The sequence below is a fragment of the Zalophus californianus genome, chromosome 1 (assembly GCF_009762305.2).
Source record: "Zalophus californianus isolate mZalCal1 chromosome 1, mZalCal1.pri.v2, whole genome shotgun sequence".
Taxonomy (NCBI): domain Eukaryota; kingdom Metazoa; phylum Chordata; class Mammalia; order Carnivora; family Otariidae; genus Zalophus; species Zalophus californianus.
In genome coordinates this window covers 70093932-70116609 of record NC_045595.1, presented here as the reverse complement: position 1 = coordinate 70116609, position 22678 = coordinate 70093932, and the positions used below count along the sequence as shown (strand labels likewise).

General features: G+C 39.1%; 1 protein-coding gene across 6 annotated transcripts in view; it reads left to right on the top strand.

Annotated features, from left to right (window-relative positions):
- The first annotated feature begins 1251 nt into the window (after window positions 1-1251).
- The window catches only part of ULK4 (unc-51 like kinase 4), a 604302-nt gene continuing 582875 nt past the window's right edge, over window positions 1252-22678 (top strand). For 2 of the 6 annotated variants that reach the window (XM_027585657.2, XM_027585656.2), the window contains exons 1-9: window positions 1252-1317; window positions 5971-6164; window positions 10213-10312; window positions 12564-12703; window positions 14308-14470; window positions 16571-16672; window positions 17266-17349; window positions 18998-19073; window positions 22201-22293. In XM_027585657.2, coding sequence (XP_027441458.2) covers window positions 6027-6164; window positions 10213-10312; window positions 12564-12703; window positions 14308-14470; window positions 16571-16672; window positions 17266-17349; window positions 18998-19073; window positions 22201-22293 — 896 coding nt within the window. In that variant the 5' untranslated portion in view covers window positions 1252-1317; window positions 5971-6026. Of the gene's footprint in view, window positions 1318-5970; window positions 6165-10212; window positions 10313-12563; window positions 12704-14307; window positions 14471-16570; window positions 16673-17265; window positions 17350-18997; window positions 19074-22200; window positions 22294-22678 lie in introns of those variants that run through there. The other 4 variants (XM_027585659.2, XM_027585655.2, XM_027585660.2 and 1 more) reach the window with 3 other exon arrangements.

Genomic DNA, 22678 nt, shown 5'->3' with positions numbered 1-22678 from the left:
CATGCAAGACTAAGGTACTAAAAGGCTCATTCAGTGTTTATAACACATTTTGGGGGGTTATTGATTAGTGAACTTTGTTTAGAAGAAATAAGGCACTAAGACAGCTCTTTTACTGGGAGAACTTCTCTTCTGCCAGGTATTAGGCAAATCTCTTTCCCCAACAGGGAACCTTGCCAATTTTTTCCAACAAAGATTGGAACAGCTGCTGCTGTCATCATTCTAGGCAAAAAAAGCCTCCGGGTTCAGAAGGCATTCTTCATTCTCCACTGCTTTTGGCCTTTTGCTCATGTCATTTATAAAGTATTTCCAAGTTCTATCCTGAAAGCAGAAGCCACTCGAGAAAGATTCTCGAGAAAGTAGGAAGGGTTAGAAGTCAAAGAATAGCTGTGATTCACCTGAGATCAGAGATGCCCAGCTCCTCCACATCAGGTTTGCAAAGCGTGGTTCCTCATCAGCAACATCCACATCACCTGGTAACTTGATAGAAATGCAAAATTTTGGGCCTCATCCAGAAGCACAGAATTAAGATTCTCTGTGTGTGGGCCCAGAAATGTATTTCAATAAATGTTCCAGGTGATTCTTATGCTAAAGTTTGAGAACCACTGACCTAACGTGAGGGAAGAAAGAGCGGAGCTGGGGTTAACGTGTCTCGTTGCTGGAATTTGAGGACGTGGAATTTTAAAAGCCATAAGCAATCAACTCGAGATGGAGGATCTGGGCTGTTTTCTCATGTACAAGAAGCAAGGTAATTCATAGTCTTCTCTTTTCTAAAGGGTGAGGAACCCGAGAAACCGGCTTCTTTCTGTGAGCCTTTAGTTACCCGGACTATGACGCCTCGTCCTTGAGCTCCGGCAAGCGTCAGAAAAAGAATGAAAGAAAACAGAGGAGGACACTGTGGGGCAGGAAGAAACGACAAGGGCCCAGGCTTTCAGAGCCCCCAACGGCACATCTATCGCCCACGCAAGTACCCTGCCCGCCCAAAACCCCAGTCCCCACCCCCAATTAGGTGGACAAACGCTCTGCCTCGGCCCACCACTTCCGGGCCCAAGCCAATAGGAACTCAAACTGCTTAGCCAGTCAGCGCCCTGCGCTACTTCCGGCGTTCTGCGTGCTGCCCTGGAGACGGAGTGGGCGAATCCAAAAGTAGAGGGGTGCTGGACCCGCACTACCTAAACTGCGCCTGCGCATTCCACTTTGCTCCATTTCTTCACCCCGGGCCTTGGCCAGTGGACCTGCCCTGAAGCATTAGAAGGCTAGACGCGCGCGGTGGCGGGAACCTTCCAGCGGGTGGGCGGCTTCTTCTCACCGAGCGTTCAGGTGAGTGGTGGTAGCAGTTTTAGGGTCTACGAATTTGGGTTCGTGTCTTCCTGAGCGGGTGCGGGGGACACTACAGGCATGGAGGGGCGCCATCCACCTGCCCTCTCTCCGTGAACCCTGTGTCTCTTGCGTCTTCTCTCTTCGGGCTTTGCTTTACTGTTAAACTAAAAACCTTAAACAGTTTTCTTGAGGCTTTGGTTCCGGGCACATAGGACACTTCTTCCAGGACTTAGGTGCAGGGGGGGATTCGGGACTGTAGGGGTTCGGGAGATGCGCTTTATGGACGCTCCAGATTCGGAGTTTTCCCCCTTAAAACCTTGGCGACGCTTCCTGAGTTCTAAGCCGGCTGTGCTGACGGATGTCCATGGACGTAGAGAGACAGCGAAAGCCGCCAATTCGCTGGTCATGAGCTTCTTGGAGTGGGGAGTGTTTATGCAGCGATTCAGCGCCTGCACTTTCGAGATCAGACTAAGCTTAAAACCTGTAGTTAATTCGGCCTGTCAAGGAGGAGCACCTGTTGAATGCTTGGCACAGTGCCTGCTACCTTTTATGCCCTCGAAAAAGGTTGTTTTAGCCTGTGGTTAGCGAAGTTGAGCGTGCATCGGGGCGTGAGGGGGGCGGTGAGTTACACCACAAATAGCTGGGCTCTGCTTCCAAAGTTTCTGATTCAATAGGTCTGGGCTGGGACAGCTGCTGCTAGTTGTGGAGTTAATGATCTGAAGATTAATAAGAGGTAAGTGAAGGGAGGATTCTGGTCTTTATCTGCGTGCCTCTAGCACCTGGTCAGTTTCAGAGTTTGTTGAATTTTCACACCGCAGGATGGTGTTCTCATTTTAAAACTTGAACAGTTCAATTCAGCCTCACACATAATAGCCCTGAGTCTGGTTTTTACAAGGTATGTTCTTCCTAGCAAGCACACTGGTTATATTATTGACATTTCAGTAATTTATTAAATGGTATTGTAAAAAAAATCAATCTCGTCTCATAATTACTATAATGGGGTTATCTTACATTTTAAAGCTTTGCGGAACTGTGTAAGCCACGTGCTGGTATCATATTGAGGCTCTCCCTCTTCCTTAACATTCAATGTGATATCTCTGTGCTAACTGGAGACTCTGTCAATTTAAAATCCATCTTGAAACACTCTAAGTATAGCATAGCACAGAATATATGTTACCTGACCTTTGATATAGAATCACCTTAGAAATAAATGCAGCTATAAATCTTGTTGGCCTATTTCTTTCTACCTAAGAGCTCTGTGAAACACCATTATTTCTCTCATTGGGGTTTGATATATCTCAGCATCCTCAAAAAAACAGTATTTGCCAACTTGGTTCTACAACTTCAAAAAAAAAAATTGAATCTTAAATGCCTCATTTGCTCCTAAGTGTGATTCTTTCTGACTTCTGGCTTCTCTGATAATACCTCAGTGAACTTGTAGACTGAGAGTCTTAGAAGACGCGGCACGCCTTTAGAAAATGGGGGAAGACTAGTGTCTGGAAATGCACACTCGGTGAGAAAACGATAAACACTAGGAAGTAATAACCGTGACAGTCAGGATGGTGATTGCTTTTGGAAAGGACAAGGAGTTGTGATTGCCATAGGCTCAGGAAGGGACTTCTGGAGTAGCAGGCAAAGGGATGTTCTTCACCTGGGTGGTGATCACAAGGATGTCCTTCTTATAATAATTCATTAAACTATACATTTATTTTGTGGGGTTTTCTGTATTTGTGTGTTATTTTACAATTTAAGAGGTTATATATTTTAAATGCATTTTAGGAAGTCTTAGGTGAGAATGGTCTTGGGGTGAGCCAAAAAGAATCTAAAAGCCTGGAATTTCAAACTTCAAAGATAACTTAGAAGATCATCTGATACAATTCTTATTTTACTCTAAGGAAACTGAGCCCCGGAGAGGGAAAGTGCTTCCATAGTAAACCACCCTTACCTAAGCCAACTTTGTAATTGGTGCATTTCATTAATTTCAGGCATGGTCTGCCTAGATGCCACTACTCAGTAAAAGATTGAGGAAAATAATTTGGCCTGAATCAAATTCAAACTTAGAAGATTTAATTTTTTTCTTGTGGCTTAGAACCTTATTTTCAAGGACTCAATTATATAAAACTTATTTCAACACCTTATCCTGGTGTATCCTAATGTAGCCAATTTGTGAGCATTTAAAGGTCTCTGGTTATTTTTTTCTGGCTAAATAGCTTTTCCATCTTAACATATTGTCAATTTAAATCTTACTTTGGTTATATTACATACTATGTAATGTTGACCTGTTGCCACAAAATTACTCCTGTCTGGGCTGCATTTTGGCAGGTCATGAGTCAGTATTGGTTTTTAATGAATGGGTTTTAGGAAGAGAGGAACATAGAGGGAACTTAGTAAATGTGTTCATTAAAATAAATAGATACTATCTGTGCCGCTTTTGGTTTTTCACTGATTTAAATTCAGATTTCTCCCACATCTTAGAATTAACACAACTTAGAATTTAAAGAATTTTGCTGTCATTAGTATGAGTTCTTCTGATTTGATATAGAGACCAGGTTTGTAATCCAAATAATTAAATGTAACTACTAGCCTATACATTTTTATAGTAGAATTTTTTCCCGTTTTGCCATAAATTTTAATTTCTTTGGAAGAGGGAATCCTAGAATTAGTTATTCCTAGATTCTCAGATTACTGGTTACCTATACCAGGACGGGACCAATTGCTGCATATTGGCCAAATCTGGCTCATAGCCTGTTTTTATATGGCCTACAACAGAAAATACATTCTGGAGATCTGATGTACATCATAGTGATTATACTAAACAATAGTGTATTATGTACTTAAAAGTTGCGACGAGAATAGACCTTACATGTTCTTACCACAAAAAAGTGATAATTATGTGACATGTAGAGGTGTTAACTAATGCTAGGGTAGTGATCATATTCTTATATATAAATGTATCAAATCATATTGTACACTTTCAACTTAAAGTACTTGTCAATTATATCAACAAAAAATTGAGATATTCACATACTATACAGTCCCCTTTTAAAATGTACAATTCATTGAGTTTTTAAAAAAGATTTTATTGGGGGAGAGAGCGAGCATGGGGGTGGGAGGGCAGAGGGAGAGGGAGAAGCAGACTCTGGGCTGAGCAGGGAGCACTAGGGGCTCAGTCCCAGGACCCCAAGATCATGACCTGAGCCCAAGGCAGATACTTAACCAACTGAGCCACCTAGGCACCCGGATTCAAGGATTTTTAGTGTATTCACAAAGTTGTACAACCATCAGTACTAATTCCAGACATTTTCATCTGCCCCAAAAGAAATGCCATACTCATTAACTTCTCTTTTACATTCTGTTTCAAAGGGTTTTGCTATAGTTTCGGACTTACTGGATACCATGTCGAAACAGCTGCTTTTAAAGAGTGTATCTTACAGCTTACTGGATAATTTCTGGAACATTTTCTATAGTCTAGCATATGAAATCCTTCCAAAGAGATGCCAATTTAAAATATATTTTGCCAATCAAGTAAATACTTTGATATATTATAAAGGTATTGTTCAAGATGCTGAATCCACTAATGTACTTCAATTCTAAATAAAATTTGATAAGACTAAATCAATTCCTATTCAGTCATGCAAATTAGGACAAATTGGCCAAGAAAATGAGCTCTCTTAACTGCTTATATCGTAGATGATGAAGTGATTGGTTAAATTTTTTTGTTTGTTTAAATTTAAAACAGGAGGGGCACCTGGGTGGCTCAGCCATTAAGCGTCTGCCTTCGGCTCAGGTCATGGTCCCAGGGTCCTGGGATCGAGCCCCGCATCGGGCTCCCTGCTGGGCGGGAAGCCTTCTCCCTCTCCCACTCCCCCCTGCTTGTGTTCCCTCTCTCGCTGTGTCTCTCTCTGCCAAATAAATAAAATCTTAAAAAAAAAAAAATAAATTTAAAACAGGAGTTGGCAAGCTTTTTCTGTAAAGGGCCAGATAGTAGATATTTTAGAATGTGTGCAGGCCATTACTCTGTCACAACTCTGCAATTGTAGCCTAAAAGGAGCCTTAGACAATATATAAATGAATGGATGTGGCTATGTTCCAGTTAAGCTTTATTTACAAAAGCAGGCAGCAGGCTGGATTTGGCCCAGGACCCAGTAGTTTGGTGACAGCTGACTTCAAATAATATTTGGATTGACTCTTAGAATCTCTGTGGATTAGATGGAAATATCATTCCATATTTGTTTATAAAGTATTTTAACATACATTGTCTCATTTAAGGTTTAGGTGGGTCATATATTGCCATATTCTATACAGATATTGACACAATGTGCCTGCCTTTGTAACAAGAATGAAAGAAAAGTATCAAGATACATTGGCTGGCATCTCATTCATCCCTCTTTTTGTTACATGTGTTGGAAATAGCTGTCATTTTCATCATTTTTGTTGAGATCTTGTTGAAGGAAATTGAGTATTGGTTTGTCACTTGTTTTATTTTCCTCTTAGTTTTTTTTTCTTTCACCCTACAAAAGACATTCATATCCAACACTTGTAGGTGAATTTTCTGAGTTTATAGAATTACTAGGTTTACATATTAAGTATCCTAGACTAATTAATCATGTAACTAGCTTGCGTTTATAAATATTATTTTTGTTTACCTTTTAGGAACTAGAGATGCCATTAGGCTGTCATTTTATCCAATGTGAGAAGTCAGCCCAGAGATGGAAAACTTTATTCTGTATGAGGAGATTGGCCGAGGAAGCAACACCATTGTTTATAAAGGGCGGCGGAAGGGAACAATCAATTTTGTAGCTATTCTTTGTACTGATAAGTGCAAAAGGCCTGAAATAACCAATTGGGTAAGTCAAGTATGTTTCCCTCCCTCTGGGAAAACACAGAGTTATGATCAAGGAGAGGTAGCAGCATTAAATAGAAGCGATTGAACTCACTATAGAAAATACCACATTTTCAATCTGTAATGGGTGGTCTTCTGTCTGTTTAGTGCCACCAGTCTTGAATAATGACTAATAAACATACCTAAGTCATTATCAACTTAGTGTTATTTTTTTGGGAAGAGTCAGGGAAAATATACTCTATATTAGATCATTTACTTATAAATTTAGTATGTGATTTATGAAGCTTACCAAAGGAAGGACGTTGGGTGAGAGTGACTTGGGTTTAAAATTTGTAGCCCAGGCTCTGGACCAAACTTAGCTTTTTCCCCCCCATTGTGGTAAAATACATGTATCAAAAAATTTATCATCTTGACCATTTTTACGTTTACAGCTGGTGATATTAAGTACATTCATTATGCTGTACAACCATCACCATCTCTAGAATTCATTTTTTTTTTTTTTTTTTAAAGTAGGCTCCATGCCCAGCGTGGAGCCCAATATGGGGCTTGAACTCATGACCCTGAGATCAACACCTGAGCTGAGGTCAAGATTTGGATGCTTAACTGAGCCACCCAGGTGCCCCTAAAAAGTTAATTTCTTAAGAGCAGTTTTAGATTCACAGCAAAATTAAAGTGTAGCGATTTCCCACTTACTGTCCTCCTGCATGCATAGTCTTCCGCATTGTCAGCATCCCTACCAGAGTGGCCCATATATTACAAATGATGAACCCACACTGACACATCATAATCATCCAAAATCCATAGTTGACTTAGGGTGCATTCTTGGTGGTGTACATTCCATAGTTGTGGACAAATATGTAATGATATGTATCTATCATTATAGTATCATCCAGAAGAGTTTCACTGCCCTAAAAATCCACTGTGCTCCACCTATTCATCCCTCCCCCTTCTTTCTGACCTTGGGCAACCACTGACCTTTTTATTATGTCCATAGTTTTGCCTTTTCCAGAATGTTATATAGTTGGAATTGTATGTAGCCTTTTCAGATTGACATCTTTAACTTAGCAATACGCATGTAAGTTTTCTGTGTCTGTTTGTGGCTGATAGCTCGTGTCTTTTTTTTTTTTTTTTTTTGATGAACAACATCACATAGATGTACCAGTTTATTCATTCACCTATTGAAGGGCATCTTGATTGTTTCCAGTTGTGAATAAAGCTCCTATAAACATCTGTGTACAGGTTTTTGTGAGGACATAAGTTTTTAACTCTTTTGGGTAAATACCCAGAGTATGATTGCTGGATTGTTCAGAACTCATGTCATCTTGCACAGCTGAAACTCTATACACATTAAACAATAATTCCTCATTTCTCCTTCCCCAGTCCCAGGCAGCCACCATTCTACTTTGTCTCTGAATGGTACCTCATGTAAGTGGAATCATACCTCCTTTTATGACTGACTTCTTTCACTTAGCATGGTGTCCTCAGGGTTCATCCATGTTGTAGCATGTGTCAGAATTTCTGACATAAGACTCTATAATATTCCACTGTATGTATATACCACATTTTTCTTATCCATTTACCTGTCTTTGGACACTTGGGTTGCTTCTACCATTTGGCTATTGTGAATAATGCTGCTGTGAACATGGGTGTACACGTATGTCTTCAGGACATATTCTGCTTTCAGTCCTTTGGGTATATACCCAGAAAGTGGAATTCTAGGTTTAATTTTTTTTTAAAGGAACTACCACACTGTTTTGCACAGAGGTTGTACCATTTTACACTCCCACCAGCAGTGCACAAGTGATTCCATTTTTCCACATCTTTGGTGGCAACACTTGTTATTCTCTTTGTTTTTGTCTTGAAGGTAGCTATTCTGATGGGTTTGAGGTGTTGGCTTTTGTTAAGGAGTGTGGATTGTTGAGGGAAAACAGGTATATGGGACAAGATACAGGTTAGTTTGTAGAATTCAGCACTAGGAACACAAGGAATTTCTCTTCTAATGAGGTTTTCTCTGAGATGAAAAGCTAAGTCCTCAATTGAGGGGGTGGGGGAAGCCAGTATTTCAGGCAAGAGGGAAGCAGAAGTGAGTTGTCACCTGGAGGACAGACTGGCTGGGGCCATTTGAGATTGGGGATCCTAAATTGAAGCTGGATCAGTCAACATGGCTTGTGTCTGCCTCAGTTGCTTGTGCATATGTGGAGTGTGGATGTCTGAATGGACCCAGAATTGGAGTACTAGAGTGAGTGAGCTGGAAAGTCAAGGAGTGGTGGTCACAGTCTAGGGTGTGTGCAAGATTTTGGAGATGTTACAGCTCTTAGTCAAAACCTAACAATGCAATCCAACAGAAATATAATGGGGGCTACAAATCTAACTTTAAAGTTCCTAGTAGCCACATGGAAAGGACATTTTATTAATATATTTAATCCAGCATAAAGAGTGTATTATCATTTCAACAGATGGGTGGTTGGGGAGATTGAGAGAGTGGAGGTGGACCAGCGTCTGGAAGAGTAGGTACTTGGCATATACTGAGTGATAGGGAGTGTAGGTGGCTGGGCTGTGGCCTGATTTCTGTTGGAATTTCCACACCTCCTTTACTTGTCATCAGGACCTCCCTCTTCCAGTGCCTGAATCAGTGGGGGTCCATTTAAACATGCTCACCTGTGTCTTCCCCATTCTCTTCTGGCCCTTTATTAGGAGTTTATTATAAGGTGCTCCTCAAATTCTCTTGGTTACTCTGATTTTTGTTTTTCTCCTTATCTGTATTCTAAATTATGTGGATTCATTTCCCTTTGTGTTAGAATACGAGCCCACCTAGTTGTTTCTAGAGTGTACCACTTATCCATTTTTAAAATAGGGAGCTCTGTATTTCTATGCATCAATGGACCCATTAGCCTGTGTTGAATGTGAGTGACAGTAGAATTTGTGTGTGTGTGTGTGTGTGTGTTTAAGAGAATCAGAAAACAAGGATCCAAAGCACTTGGGTAGTTGTCACCAATTTAGAGTCTGGATGGTTTATTAGTAAAGCACACATTTTTGTGGTTTTAGTTTCCACATTTCATGGGATTTTGAAGGGAGAAAGCAAAAATCCCTGAGGTGACAGTTGTTGTTGTTGTTGTTGTTGTTTTTTTTTTTTTTTTTTTTTTACTGATAGACTTGCGTCTTTGTTACTGAGTTTTGAATTCACTCTTGTTTTTGGGGCACAGGTATTCTCATGATCTAATGGAAGTGTACATTTTAAGATCAGTGTGCTCATTGTAATGATTCTTTTAATAACCTGAGTGAATTGATACTGGGATTCACAAGGATATTTTTAAGAATAAAATTGTAGAATCCTTTGAGAATTATGTTAAATATTTTAAAAGTAATACATCATTATTATAGAAAACTTGGACAATCTAGAAAAATGGGTAGAAGAAAAACATTGTTCCATCACCTGAGGCAGTCCTGTTCTGTTTTGGTTTGTTTGTTCTAGTCTTTTTTACTGTGAGTTTTTTAAAAAAAAATTTAAATCATGGTATTATATAATTTTGTTTCTTGCCTCTTTTACTTAACATTATTATACTGTCATTATACAAAATTAAATGTCTTAAAGTTGGGCTAATATTTTGTCAGTTGATAGTTTATTGTGTTATTGAGCCTTGAGGTTATTTTTATGTAGTAAAGGTTTTTTTTTCTTCCTTGAAAATTCTTTCCTGATTATAAAAAGTACTGTGTACTTAATGTAAAAAATAGAAAAAAATCACTAGCAGTTCTGCTCATAACAGCTATTTTGATGTATTCCTTTTGGTCATTTTCCTATGAACATTTCTTTTGCAGTGTTGTGTTTACACAAATACACAAAACTATTGCACAAGTTTTTTTTTTTTAAGACTGTACATCAAATTAGCATTTTTCCATGTCAACCAGCCTTCAGAGCCATCATTTTTAATGTCTGCATAGAATTCCACCACATTCTGCTATCTTGTTACCCATTTCCCAATTGTGTATTTAGGTGTTTCTTAATAGATATGAGGATTTTAAGAAGTGTGTGTGTGAATGCTCTGTTTTTATAGGTCCGTCTCACCCATGAAATTAAACACAAGAATATCGTAACTTTTCATGAATGGTATGAAACCAGCAATCATCTCTGGCTAGTGGTGGAACTCTGCACAGGTAAGTGTGTGTAAGAAGTGCTTCAGATATATCCACCTTATGTAGTGTTTTTTTTTTTTTTTAAGATTTTATTTATTTATTTAATTGACAGAGAAAGACAGCGAGAGAGGGAACACAAGCAGGGAGAGGGTCAGAGGGAGAAGCAGGCTTCCCGCCGAGCAGGGAGCCCGATGCGGGGCTCGATCCCAGGACCCTGAGATCATGACCTGAGCTGAAGGCAGTCACTTAACCAACTGAGCCACCCAGGCGCCCCGCCACCTTATGTAGTTTTGAAAAAACATATGATGTAGGTTTTGTTATTTTCCTTTTGTGTTGCAAATATAAGCACTTGATACTCTTGACTGTTCACTTGCACATATGTTGTTTGGTTGTTAAGGTTGGGTAAAGAGCCAAGATGTCTGATAAGAGGGAGACCATAAAATTCAATTTGGGCTTAACTTTATTTTGATATAAAATATTACTAAATCACCTACATAAAAATTTAGAAATATTTTTTAGTGATGAACTTATCAAACAAGTTTTCCTATTCAATAAAAACCAAGTATTTTAGGTCAAGTGGCTATTAGGCAATTAGTTTATAAAGTGATCATCTTTTTATTTTTATGAAGAGAATACTTGTTTATAAAACTTAAGCAATGTGAAAAAGTACAAAGATGAACCAACAATACCACCACCTAACAATAATTAGAGATAACTTGTTATAACTCTTGCTTGATACAACTTTCTGGGACTATATATATAGGGAGAAAACTGAAGATATGGATATTATCTGGGCTTTTAGTTTCAGTGTCTTCAGGGAAAAAGGACCACTGTTAGCGTACTTCTACTCATACATTGAGTAATAAAGGATCATTAAATATTTAGATATATTGTAATTTCTAGCTTTATGCATCTTACCCATTATATTGGAACTTAGACTTTGTAAGACAATCATGAAAGAGGTTATCTGGAATAATTGCATTTTATTTTTTCTGAATCAATAGGGAAGGACTATGGCTTAATTGCACAGTCGAACACACTGTTGAGGTGATCAGGGGACTTTCCCTGTGTTCCTTTTTGCTTCAGCCATTATTTCTGCTTCCTGACCATCGTCCTAGGCTTAGTACTTTATGCCTGTGTTTGGAGCGGCTCCTCACCCACTGAAACAAAATAAACTTCAAAATACCTCCTACCTTCATCATAGTGTTCTGACCCACACTTTCAGATGACAGCTGAGACTTTTTTATTTTTTTTAAGAGTGTGTGCAGCCTCTGGGGTGGGTGGGGGTGGGTGGTGGGGGTGGGGCAGAGGGAGAGAGAGAGAGAATCATAAGCAGGCTCCATGCCCAGCACAGGGCTTGATGCGGGGCTCAGTCTTACAACCCTGAGATCATGACTTGAGCTGAAATCAAGAGTCAGACACTTAACCTACTGAGCCACCCAGGCGCCCCAAGACTTTTTCTTCTCCCTTTTCTCTTTTCTCTCTCCTCTCCTTTTTTTTCCTCTCTTCTGTTCTTTTTTAAGAGAAAGCAGAAGAGTTTTATTTGAGCCCAAGTGAGGACAGCTGCCTGGGATATACAATCTTCACAAAGAAAAGAGTGCTCTGGGGAAGGAACATTATGTGCAGTGTTCTATATGTTTCTCTGAACTTGGCTCCTGTTGGAATATTGATACTTTGGGGGGGAAAAAAAAGTTTGTTCCCAGCACTTAGATGGTAGAAATATGAGCAGCCTTGGAATAGCGTAGAAATAGAATTCACAGTGTGTCTGCCTTTGACGTTTTATTTCCTCAGTGATATTACTTGAAGGGTTGTGATTTTCTCTTAAGGAAAGGCCTCTTCTCGGCCATGCAGTACTTTGTAGAATGTGATTAACTTTGCACAGGAGTAAATATGGCTAGACTTTGCATGATGTGTTTTAAATGCACAGTTTGCATTAGTATTTACCACTAATTTTTGTAGCTGTTCAATTCCTGAGGGATGAGTTAGAAATCACAGCACCAGAGGGATTCTCCCTGCATCCCACCTGCTTGCTTACTGACTAGTCTCCAGCCTAAGCATAATTCTCTGGAAGCTGGCTCTGGAGTGTGGACACAAATTCCTCTTAGGGTGCTTGGACCACTGTGTTCATTCACATGTGTATTTCCCCTGTCAGGCTGTCCATGTGTACTGATTTGCTCAGTTTTTAAAGGCTCAGTATCTCCCAGCATGGAAGCTCCTGGAGGCACTGTGTTATGCTGGTGAGTTAAAATGGGTGATTTTAATCAACTTGCAGGTGGTTCCTTAGAAATGGTTATTGCTCAAGATGAAAACCTCCCAGAAGATGTTGTGAGAGAATTTGGGGTTGACCTCATTACTGGATTACATCATCTTCATCAGCTTGGCATTCTCTTTTGTGACATTTCTCCTGGCAAGGTAATTCATAAAAGTTTTCATTTCCTAACTGCTTCTGTCTTAGTTATAGTGCTGTCTCAAAGGTGTTTTTATTTTTAGATAAAATTTAGATAAAATATAAACCATATGGAAATTGAGTTAATTTTTTTTCTTTTAAAGATTTTATTTATCTTAGAGAGTGAGAGTGAGTGCTATCAAGAAGAGGGAGAGGGAGAGAGAATCTCCAGCAGACTCCGTGCTGAGCGTGGAGCCAATCCCCCTACCTGAGATTATGACCCAAGACGAAACCAAGAGTTGAGGCCCAACCGACTGAGCCATCCGGAAGCCCCTTGAGTTAATATATTTTTAAAATAAAAAACATAGTGCCATATTTTAGCTACCTGAAGTAGCTTTTAGAATGGGAAGTCTCCCTTCCTCTCAGAATCCTTTGAGTAATTATTGCTGCCAAGGTATACTGTGAATGATGAGCTCAGTAGCTCTATAAAATAAGATGCTAAGCTCTTAAATTATAAGATTATGAGCCATTATTTTAGCTTGATAATGGATTTTGACTTTGTTGTTTGATTAGTGGCACTATGTGTCAAATAGCTTCTTCTCTGGTAAAATTAATGATCCATAACTAAATGGGCTTCAGTATAGTAGAGGCATGAAACCTACGGGTGACACTGACATTTAGAAGTTGTCTGACCCTGGGCAGGTTACCCTTTCTCTCTCTCTCTGCCTTGGCTTCCTTGTCTGTGATCTGGAGATGGATTCCATACTATATTTAGGTTAAGCTTCTAGGGCACTTTCTGGTGTTTTCAATCAATGGCATCTATTATTTATAAGTACATATTCTTAGGGATTTGGTTTGAATTGCTACTTTGTTAAAGTGTACATGATGAAATAAAAAGTTGAATATTGTTAAACATTATTATTGTAGGCCCTCCATATGAGAACATAATTACAGGTGAAGAGACCAAGATTTAGAAAGGTTAAGTAAATTTCCCAGTTCAGACTGCTAGTAAATGGTGGACCTAAGGCTAGATCTCTTAACTTCAAAACCCTAGTTTTGAGCCTGTGAGTAAACAACACCTTGGACGGGTGGGTTTTCAAATCCTCCTTCAGCTGTCATGGAGGATTGGTGAGGATAGATTGTTCCATATACATTGTTCTTTATCTTTCCCAAAGGCATGTGGTTTCCCTCTGTGGTTATGATGTGTTCATTGTATACATCTGAGAATGGGCAGTTTAATATTTGATTCTATTGTTAAAATATTGGATTGGTTTATTTTTAAAAAGATTTTATTTGACAGAGACACAGCAAGAGAGGGAGCACAAGCAGGGGGAGTGGCAGAGGGAGAAGCAGACTCCCCACTGAGCAGGGAGCCCAGTGCGGGGCTCGATCCCAGGACCCTGGGATCATGACCTGAGCCGAAGGCAGACGCTTAACGACTGAGCCACCCAGGCGCCCCCGATTTATTTTTTTCTTTAGCTGCTTTTAAAAATTTGCATGCATTTAATTTTTTGAGTAGTATGAAGCAAGAAGGCCAATGCTCTGAGTTCTTCAGTGGGATGTGAAGAGGTACTGATGGGAGTGCAAATGGAGCTGGTTTCTGAACACCTTTATTTTTTCATCTTTATAGATACTCTTGGAAGGGCCTGGCACATTGAAGTTTAGTAATTTTTGCTTGGCCAAAGTGGAAGGTGAAAATTTGGAAGAGTTCTTTGCTTTGGTGGCAGCAGAAGAAGGAGGAGGTGATAGCGGGGAAAATGTACTGAAGAAAACCGTAAAAAGTAGAGCCAAAGGTATGTGGAGAGTTACAGATCAGAACCCTGTGCTGCCTAAGTCACGTGTTTAGGAGATGATGTCGACCTTATGTTTTTGCCAGCCAAAATAATATATTGAAAATAATGGTGAGTAGAAGTCTGGATATGGGGATGGCTTTGTCCATAACCCAAAGGTTTTCACATAGGTCCAATACTGTGTAAAGTACAGGGAATCTCTAACAAAGCCTATAGCCTATCCTTGGCTTTCTATGTCGCTGACTACTCATTAAACAGGATGGCCGTTTTGTCCTGCTTCCTTCTGTATCCTCGGTACTTAGAACAGTGCCTGGCCCACACTTTCAGCTCAGTAGATATTTTTCAACATTGATGAGTAGCTGATGCTCTGAAACTAAGGGAGATTGTTAGGGTGCATTCTTGGGAGGTGGTTTTGCCAGTGAGATGGGGCCTGAGGTGTTAAGAGTTGCTGTGCTTGAGGGGAAATTGTGAAGTGATATCTCTTTTGTAATACTCTTTTTTGAGAGTGAGAGAGAGAGAGCATGCACTTGTGAGTAGGCCTGGGGCAGGAGGGGGAGAGGGAGAGAGCAAATCTTAAGCAGGCTTCATACCCAGTGTGGAGCTGATGCGGGGCCCAGTCTCACAACCTGAGATCGTGACCTGAGCCGAAATCAAGAGTTGGACTCTTTAACTGACTGAGCCACCCGGGCACCCCTCTTTTGTAATGTTCTATGTGTAAATCTGTCGTGAAACTTAACACACATAATCATTTTTCTGTGTTGTCTTTTCTCATGCAGTTGTGTTGGTAGGGACTTCATATTCATTTGTTCATTAGTATGTTTATTAACTCAATGTTGAAGGAAGAAGAAATAAAGTGTATAAAGTCAACAGAAATTTAGACATGTTCTAGATATTGGAAATATGGATGTGAACAAACAGGCAAAAATCCCTGGTCTAACCAAACTTGCATTCTAATCGGGGAAGACAGACATTCACCTTCAACACCTATAAATGATGTACTTATTAAGTGTTGGGCAGGGTGCTTGGGCATCTTGGGGGTCTTATTTATGTTTGCTTTCTCAGGACCTGGCAAAGTAAAGGCAAATAGGCCCTCCGTAAGTGTTTGCTGCATGAGTGAATGTATGTATGAAATGTGATAGCATAGCAAAAATGTCACACAGGAGAGCTTTAAACCCTGGGGCCGCATGAGACTGCTGCCCTGGCTGTAATGGGCTCTGGAGATACTATTTGCTGGAAGATTTACCTCAGTGGAATTTTATTTTCCAAATGATTGGTGATGACTCACTTCATGGAAAGAATATTCTCATTGGAAGATGAAAGGCTTTTTGGTGGAATTCTGGTGGGTGTTCTGCAACCGCTCGGCCATGTGACTTAGGGGATATTAGGGGACCCTCTAAGCTTCAATTTCTCCCATCAGTAAATAAGGGAACATGGAATTTGCTACTTCTCTGTAAAATTAAACTTTGTATAAAGTCTAAGTGGCACCCCTTAGTGTTCTTCACTAAACATTTCTTGTTCTCCTGGATTGTATCTTCTCCCTGCCAAAGCTAAGGAAGTGTGAGCAGAAGTGTGGGGGTTACTTTGAGGTGGGCATTTTCAGAGCCAGTGTGCAGTTTGCTACATTCTTTCCCCCTGTCTTGGTGATGGAGGAAGCAAGTGTTGAGATGGCTCTTTGAATGACTCTGAGGATCAGGGCCCCTGGGCTGACCTGTGGTGGACATGTAGTTGGAGTAATGAACCTTTGTTGGTAAGCCAGTGGGAATTTGGGGTGTTACTGCTATATAATGTAACCTACTCTAATGAAAATATTATAATCAAAGGTTCTTTTGATTATTTAAAGTGTTAACTTAAAAAAGAATATACCTAGAATTGTGCCACACCTCTAACTCACGTGGATTTTCAAAACCTCTTTGTATTCTTATGTATCCTTGTAAATGAAACCTTTAAATTAGAAACCATTAAAAAATGTGGAATACACATGAAGGCATATAGTCATGTGCACGCTTTCCTACAACCTTTTTTTACTTTACCAGGTCCTTGCGAGGTAGATTTGTTTTGGGGATTGATAGAAATGCTTAACAAAGTTGTTCTTTATACTTCTAGGATCTCTTACATACACAGCGCCAGAAATTTTGAGGGGTACTGACTTCTCCATCACCAGTGACCTCTGGTCTTTGGGCTGTCTGCTTTATGAAATGTTTTCAGGTGATTCCTTTCTGGTTCATTTTAAAATCAGAGCCGGGCACACACAAAAAGATGAAGTTTGTAGTTTGCAACAATTTTACCTGGAAGATGTGAAAAAAACCTGGCTTTTCTAAGTTTTTATATAACTGGTTTTGGCTTGCTTCCCTCTGTATTCCTCCTGTATGCTTGGCATCTAGGCGTATGTCTAGAACCTTTGACATACAGGTCAAGGAACTTTTGACATATAGGTATTTTTCAGGATAATCATTTGGAAAAATGTGCCTACTTATTAAAAACTGATTATTAGTAGAAATTGTTGTAAGGTACCTTGTACCTGGAATTTTTCAGATGTGTCCAGTGGCCCATGCAGCCCTTGGATCATGGTAATGGTCCATAAATGCATTAGCATATTTATTAGGATGATAAGTTTTGAAATATAGAAATATAAAAATATACAGTGTGCCTGGTCTGTACCAAGCATTCAATAAGTAGTTATTGCTCCATATTTTTTCCTGTAAACTTTATAATCCTAAACTATCTGTAGTTGAGATTTATTTAGAATTATTAGTAATAGCAAACTATTGTCTAATTTGCAGTTTTTCTTGTGATTTCAGGAAAACCTCCATTCTTCTCAGAAACTTTTTCAGAATTAGTTGAAAGGATTCTTTATGAAGATCCTTTGCCACCTATTCCAAAAGGTACGATTTGTGTGTGTGTGTGTGTGTGTGTGTGTGTGTGTGTGTGTGTGTGATAAATGCAGTTAGTTTACATCTGACACTTATGGTAGATTTTTATCCAAAGTCTTTTTTGATTCCTAATCCCCAAATTTACATTTTATGCATAGTTCCAGATTTATATTTTTAGAAATGTTAGCATTCCCTTTGCTTTTTAAGACCTTGAAATGAAGAACAAAGTACTAATAGATGCCCTCATTTAAAAACACAAATTATTTTGTGCTCATATCAACAGAAGTCTGGTTTAAAGATTTTAAAAACCCAAACTTCTGTTATTTTTTTCTTGTGTATCATTTACTTTGTGCTCATGTTCCATGTAGTTATTTCTGTTTAGTATTTAAATAGGGACAAGTCAGTCATTTGTCAGTCCTTATCTCAATCAGAATGTCCCTGACGAGTTTTTAAAGTCTTTTAAACTAGATATAGTTGTAGTATTTTAAAAGTATTGGAACTTTAATCATATGAATTTTGATTAATATAACAATCTACCACTAACAATTGTAAGGCAAGAAAAGGAAAAAGCCCCAAACACAAAAAGATAGTAAAGCACTTTGCTGGATGTACACCACAAAAAAAGTTGAGTTTCAAGACACACAAATGAAAACAGGACTTTACCTAACATGTACGTTTTTAGAAGAAAAAACTTTTAAAAGTAATTAATGGAAGAACTGGGAATGCAGAATTCTTTTAGGATTTCAAGAGCCATCCTGAAAGGGAAAAAAACCCAAAATCTTATTCTGAAAATAGTCTATACTTATTAAAACAAAACGAAACTGCATTTGTTTATTCTTTAACTTTTATATTAAGAATGACTGATTTCTACAAAAGCTATCTCCTGTAATGGTGATTTCTGATTTTTGTTTTGTTTTGAATACTCATAATATTATTGGTTTGTCCTGTAAGTTAAGGATTTTTATGCAGGGAAGAGAAACTGAAAATGCAGGTGTCAAAGGTCTGGTCAGGATACCCCTGGTGGCCCAGGTTTAATTAGGCATCTTCCTTTAACTGTGGCCATAGTGCCCAGTAACACCTTCTGTTTCATGTCTTTGTCCGCTGTCTTCATGGCCACTTGCAACCAGAGACTGATAATTTGGTTGTGGTATATTCTAAGTTAAAAAGAACTAACATTTGGAGAATACTGGAATTGGCCAGTATCATAATATTGTCATATTTATTGTTTTCCTGTTAAGAATCTTTAAAAGAGGGAGAGGGAGAAAAGAAGGATTGCAAGTATTTTTATTGTACCTTGTAAAGGCAAGTTGGTCAATTAAGAATGCCTCAGAAAATGAGGCATAATTAAAAGTTGAAGATAAGGGTATGAGTTTGTCGGGCTGGTGATCCTTACTGGGCTTATTCAATAAAGAGAAAGTTGAGAGGTTAGTCAAGACTCAGTTTTTGAGATTCATGTTTTTTATGGTCTAGGAAAAAATTTTTATGCCCACACCTCACCCCCCATTAAATGGAGGCTGTAATTGTTAATAATGGATTCAGTGTTTTCTTAAAAATGATATGTGTTTAAAATACTATTACTCTAAATAGTATGGTATGGTGTAGGGTATGTATTCATGTACTTACCACTTGTTTTTCTTTTTGGGAATCAATTTGTGTGTAGATCCCTCTCTTCCTAAAGCTTCTTCAGATTTTATTAATTTGCTTGATGGCTTACTTCAAAAAGATCCTCAGAAAAGGTATGTATGGGTAGTATTTTAGTATGGAGAAAAGGAATCTTTTTCTCCTTTCAAGTACTTCTAAAATAGTACTGTTATATAGAGAGAGCTATTCGAATTACTCTTACCATAAACTCAGATTTTGTTTCTTTTCTTTTCTTTTTTTTTTTTTTTTAGAGTTTTCTCTCTGTTGCAGGTGTTTTTAAGTTTTTAATTCGTTAACATAGAGTGTAATATTAAAGATTTGTTTATTTTAGAGAAAGTGAAAGAGGGTGAGTGAGGGGAGGGGCAGAGGGAGAAATAGACTCCCTGCTGAGTGGGAAGCCCTACGTGGGGCTCGATCCCATGACCTAAGGTCATGACCTGAGCTGAAATCAAGAGTCGGCTGCTTAGCCGACTAAGCCACCCAGGTGCCCCTAACATACAGTGTGGTATTAGCTTCAGGTATACGATATGGTGATTCAGCACTTCCATACATCACCGGTGCTCGTCGCAGCAAGTGCCCTCCTCCATCCCCAGCACCTATTTCATCCATCCTCCCCCCCACCTCCCCTCTGGTAACCAGCAGTTTGTTTTCTCTAGTTAAGAGTCTGTTTCTTGGTTTCTCTCTCTGTTTGCAGGGGTTTTTAATCATGAGGAAGTTTTAAAAGTCCTTTTATCCTTTAATATATTAAATAGTTGCATAGTAGGTTGACAGATTTTCTTGTAACTCCCAAATCCAAGAGGGGCATTTTTTCCCATTGTGGATTTCAGGCTAAAACTGTCTTATACTATTGAACGAGGGATGATGCTGTCAAGATAGTTAATGTAATAACTACTGAGTGGTATTTTAATGTGATATGTTTTTATGATAATCCTGTCATAACGAGGGTATCAAGTGCGAGGATCATAGGCACAGTGTGAATTTTCTGGGTTACAGTAATGGCAGAAAGTTAGAAATCACTGTGGCACGGGATAGGGGAGGGTGGAAGGGAGGGAGGGGAGCAGCCCGGAGGGGGCCTCCCTGGGTTGGCAGACAAGAGCAATTGGTTTCTATTTCAGATTCTGCCTCCAGGTAACTGGGGGGTTTTTAGGCAACTATTTGGGGTCTTTGCTTCAGGGTGTAAAATGAAGAGTCAGTTCAGTGTAGCATGTAAAATAATGCATTCTCTAGGTTCCTTAAATATAAGAGAAAAACTGCAGAAGGAGATGCTAATTCTTGTATAAGTTGTAGGACAAACCCCTTGCGCTTACAATGGATGCTTTTAGGATTGGTGTTATTTTGCTATAGTCTTTCTTTTGGTAGGATACAAATATACTTGAGAATGGTGTATTCACATTTCCACATATTAACATTCTTGTATACTTTATTGCATAAGTGGTACCACTCTGTAACCTAGTTCTTTCTATATGTCTGCTAAGTCCTTTTAAATGGCTGTAGAATGTACATGTGCTAACCTTAAGCACATTTAGAGTGGTTTTTTTTTTTTTTTAAGATTTTTATTTATTTGACAGAGAGAGAGAGAGACAGAGAGCACAAGCAGGGGGAGCAGCAGAGGGAGACGGAGAAGCAGGCTCTCCGCTGAGCAGGGAGCCCGATGCGGGGCTCAATCCCAGGACTCTGGGATCATGACCTGAGCCGAAGGCAGCCGCTTAACAACTGAGCCACTCAAGCGCCCCTAGAGTATTTCTTGATTTAGAATATTATATGGGCTGATACAGTAAAAATCCTTTTGTGTATTTGTTGTTCACTTAGGTAGTTAGCAGCTTTGGAGAGATTTCTGACAGTGGGTTTGGTGGCCAGAGGCTAAGAACATGAAACAGTTTGATGCATTTGCTACATTCTTGGAATGTGTGCTGGTTTAGTAACCTTAGAGAGCCCCTTCCCTCCCTGTGTTACCTACAATGGACTTTGTTGACCTTATTTATATTTGCCAAGCTGCCAGATGAAAAAGAAATTTCACTTTATTGGCAATTTTTATTTCTCTGTTAGTGAATTTTAAGAGCCCTTTGTATAAAAGGGGTATTATGTGTGATTGCAGATTCTTTCTCTTCATTAATCATGTTTTAGTTTTGATCTAAGTAGTTTCTTTTTTTCTTTTTTTTAAGTAGGCTCCATGCCTAGTGTGGAGCCCAACACGGCTTGAACTCATGACCCTGAGATCAAGACCTGAGCTGAAATCAAGAGTCGGATGCTTAACCAACCAAGCCACCCAGGCACCCCAAAGTAGTCTTTATTTCAATAGAGACATTTTGAATAATCACATTTTCTCTTTTGTTTTGAAATTTCAGTCAGGCTTAACCATTCCAAGTCTGATGATTATAACTAGAAACCTACTCTATTAATTATAAAAACTAATGCATTGAAAGTAAGTCTGGATTTTAGATACAGCCTGAAGTCATTTTAATGTGGGTGAACTAGCTAGATAACATTTTGGCTCCTACACAGAAGTATGACTGTGTAAAATTATGAGGTTAATTTTCTTGTTTATTTCTGAATGCGGTTCTAAAAGTGAAGTCCCCAAAATGAAATGTGTGAAACAGGTAGGGTATATAGAATAAAGGATGACAGAATTATAGATTGATAATTGATATGTTTACTTTAAAATTTTAAGCTAATTATAGACTCCTTTCATAGACTGTTTTTGAGAACCCGAAATGCTTTCATCAGGCTCCATGGAATATGAGCGCTGAGACTTCTAATACTTAGTTGTCAGACTCTTTCATTTGGTACCATTTAAGGCTTCTGAATTATTTTTTTGGGTTTCACTAAGAGATTAATTATATACTAAAATGAAAATAGGGGCGCCTGGGTGGCTCAGTTGGTTAAGCGTCCTACTCTTGGTTTTGGCTCAGGTCATGATCTCAGGGTGGTGGGATTGGGCCCCGAGTCAGGCTCCACACTCAGCAGGGCGTTTGCTTGAGACTCTCTCCCGTATCCCCTCTGCCCATATATGTGCTCTCTGGTGCATTTTCTGTCTCTCAAATAATTAAAATCTTAAAAAAAAAAAAAAAAAAAGTAAAGCATGAAAGAATTGCTGAGCTTCATTTATAGAGACAAATTTATAAATCCTAAAATCTGGTAGATGTAGTTGGGACATGACTTGGGAATTGTGCATGGTAAATAAATCATGTTAAAATAGAATTTTAACAATTATGTTTTATAAAGATTAACTTGGGCAGGCTTACTGCAGCATTCATTTTGGAAGGATGCCTTCACTAGGAAAGATCAGGAATCAAGCCCTGAGGATTCCAACGTCAGGTAGTATATAAGCTTATCTTTGTGTGGGGGGCATGGTTATTAGATGATCATACTGATTACTATTCTATCAATGCAGCATCAGTGACATGAATTTCTCCGCTGACTAGGAGAAAATCAAACATTTCTTTAAGCGTTGCTTAAAGAGTTTAGTCATGACATTCTGTGTTCTCGAATTTGCTTTTTCTGATCAGTTGTTTATTCTCCAGTGATTTAGTATGCTAGTCATTAGCTCTGGCCACCAACTGTAACTCACTTTCCACCTTGCACGCACATGGTAGGATCTCATTTCCCCGTTTTGAGTTAGATGTGGTTATGTGACTTGCTTTGGCTAATGAAATGTGAGCAGAAGTGACGTGTGTTCATTCTGCATGGAAACCTCACAAGC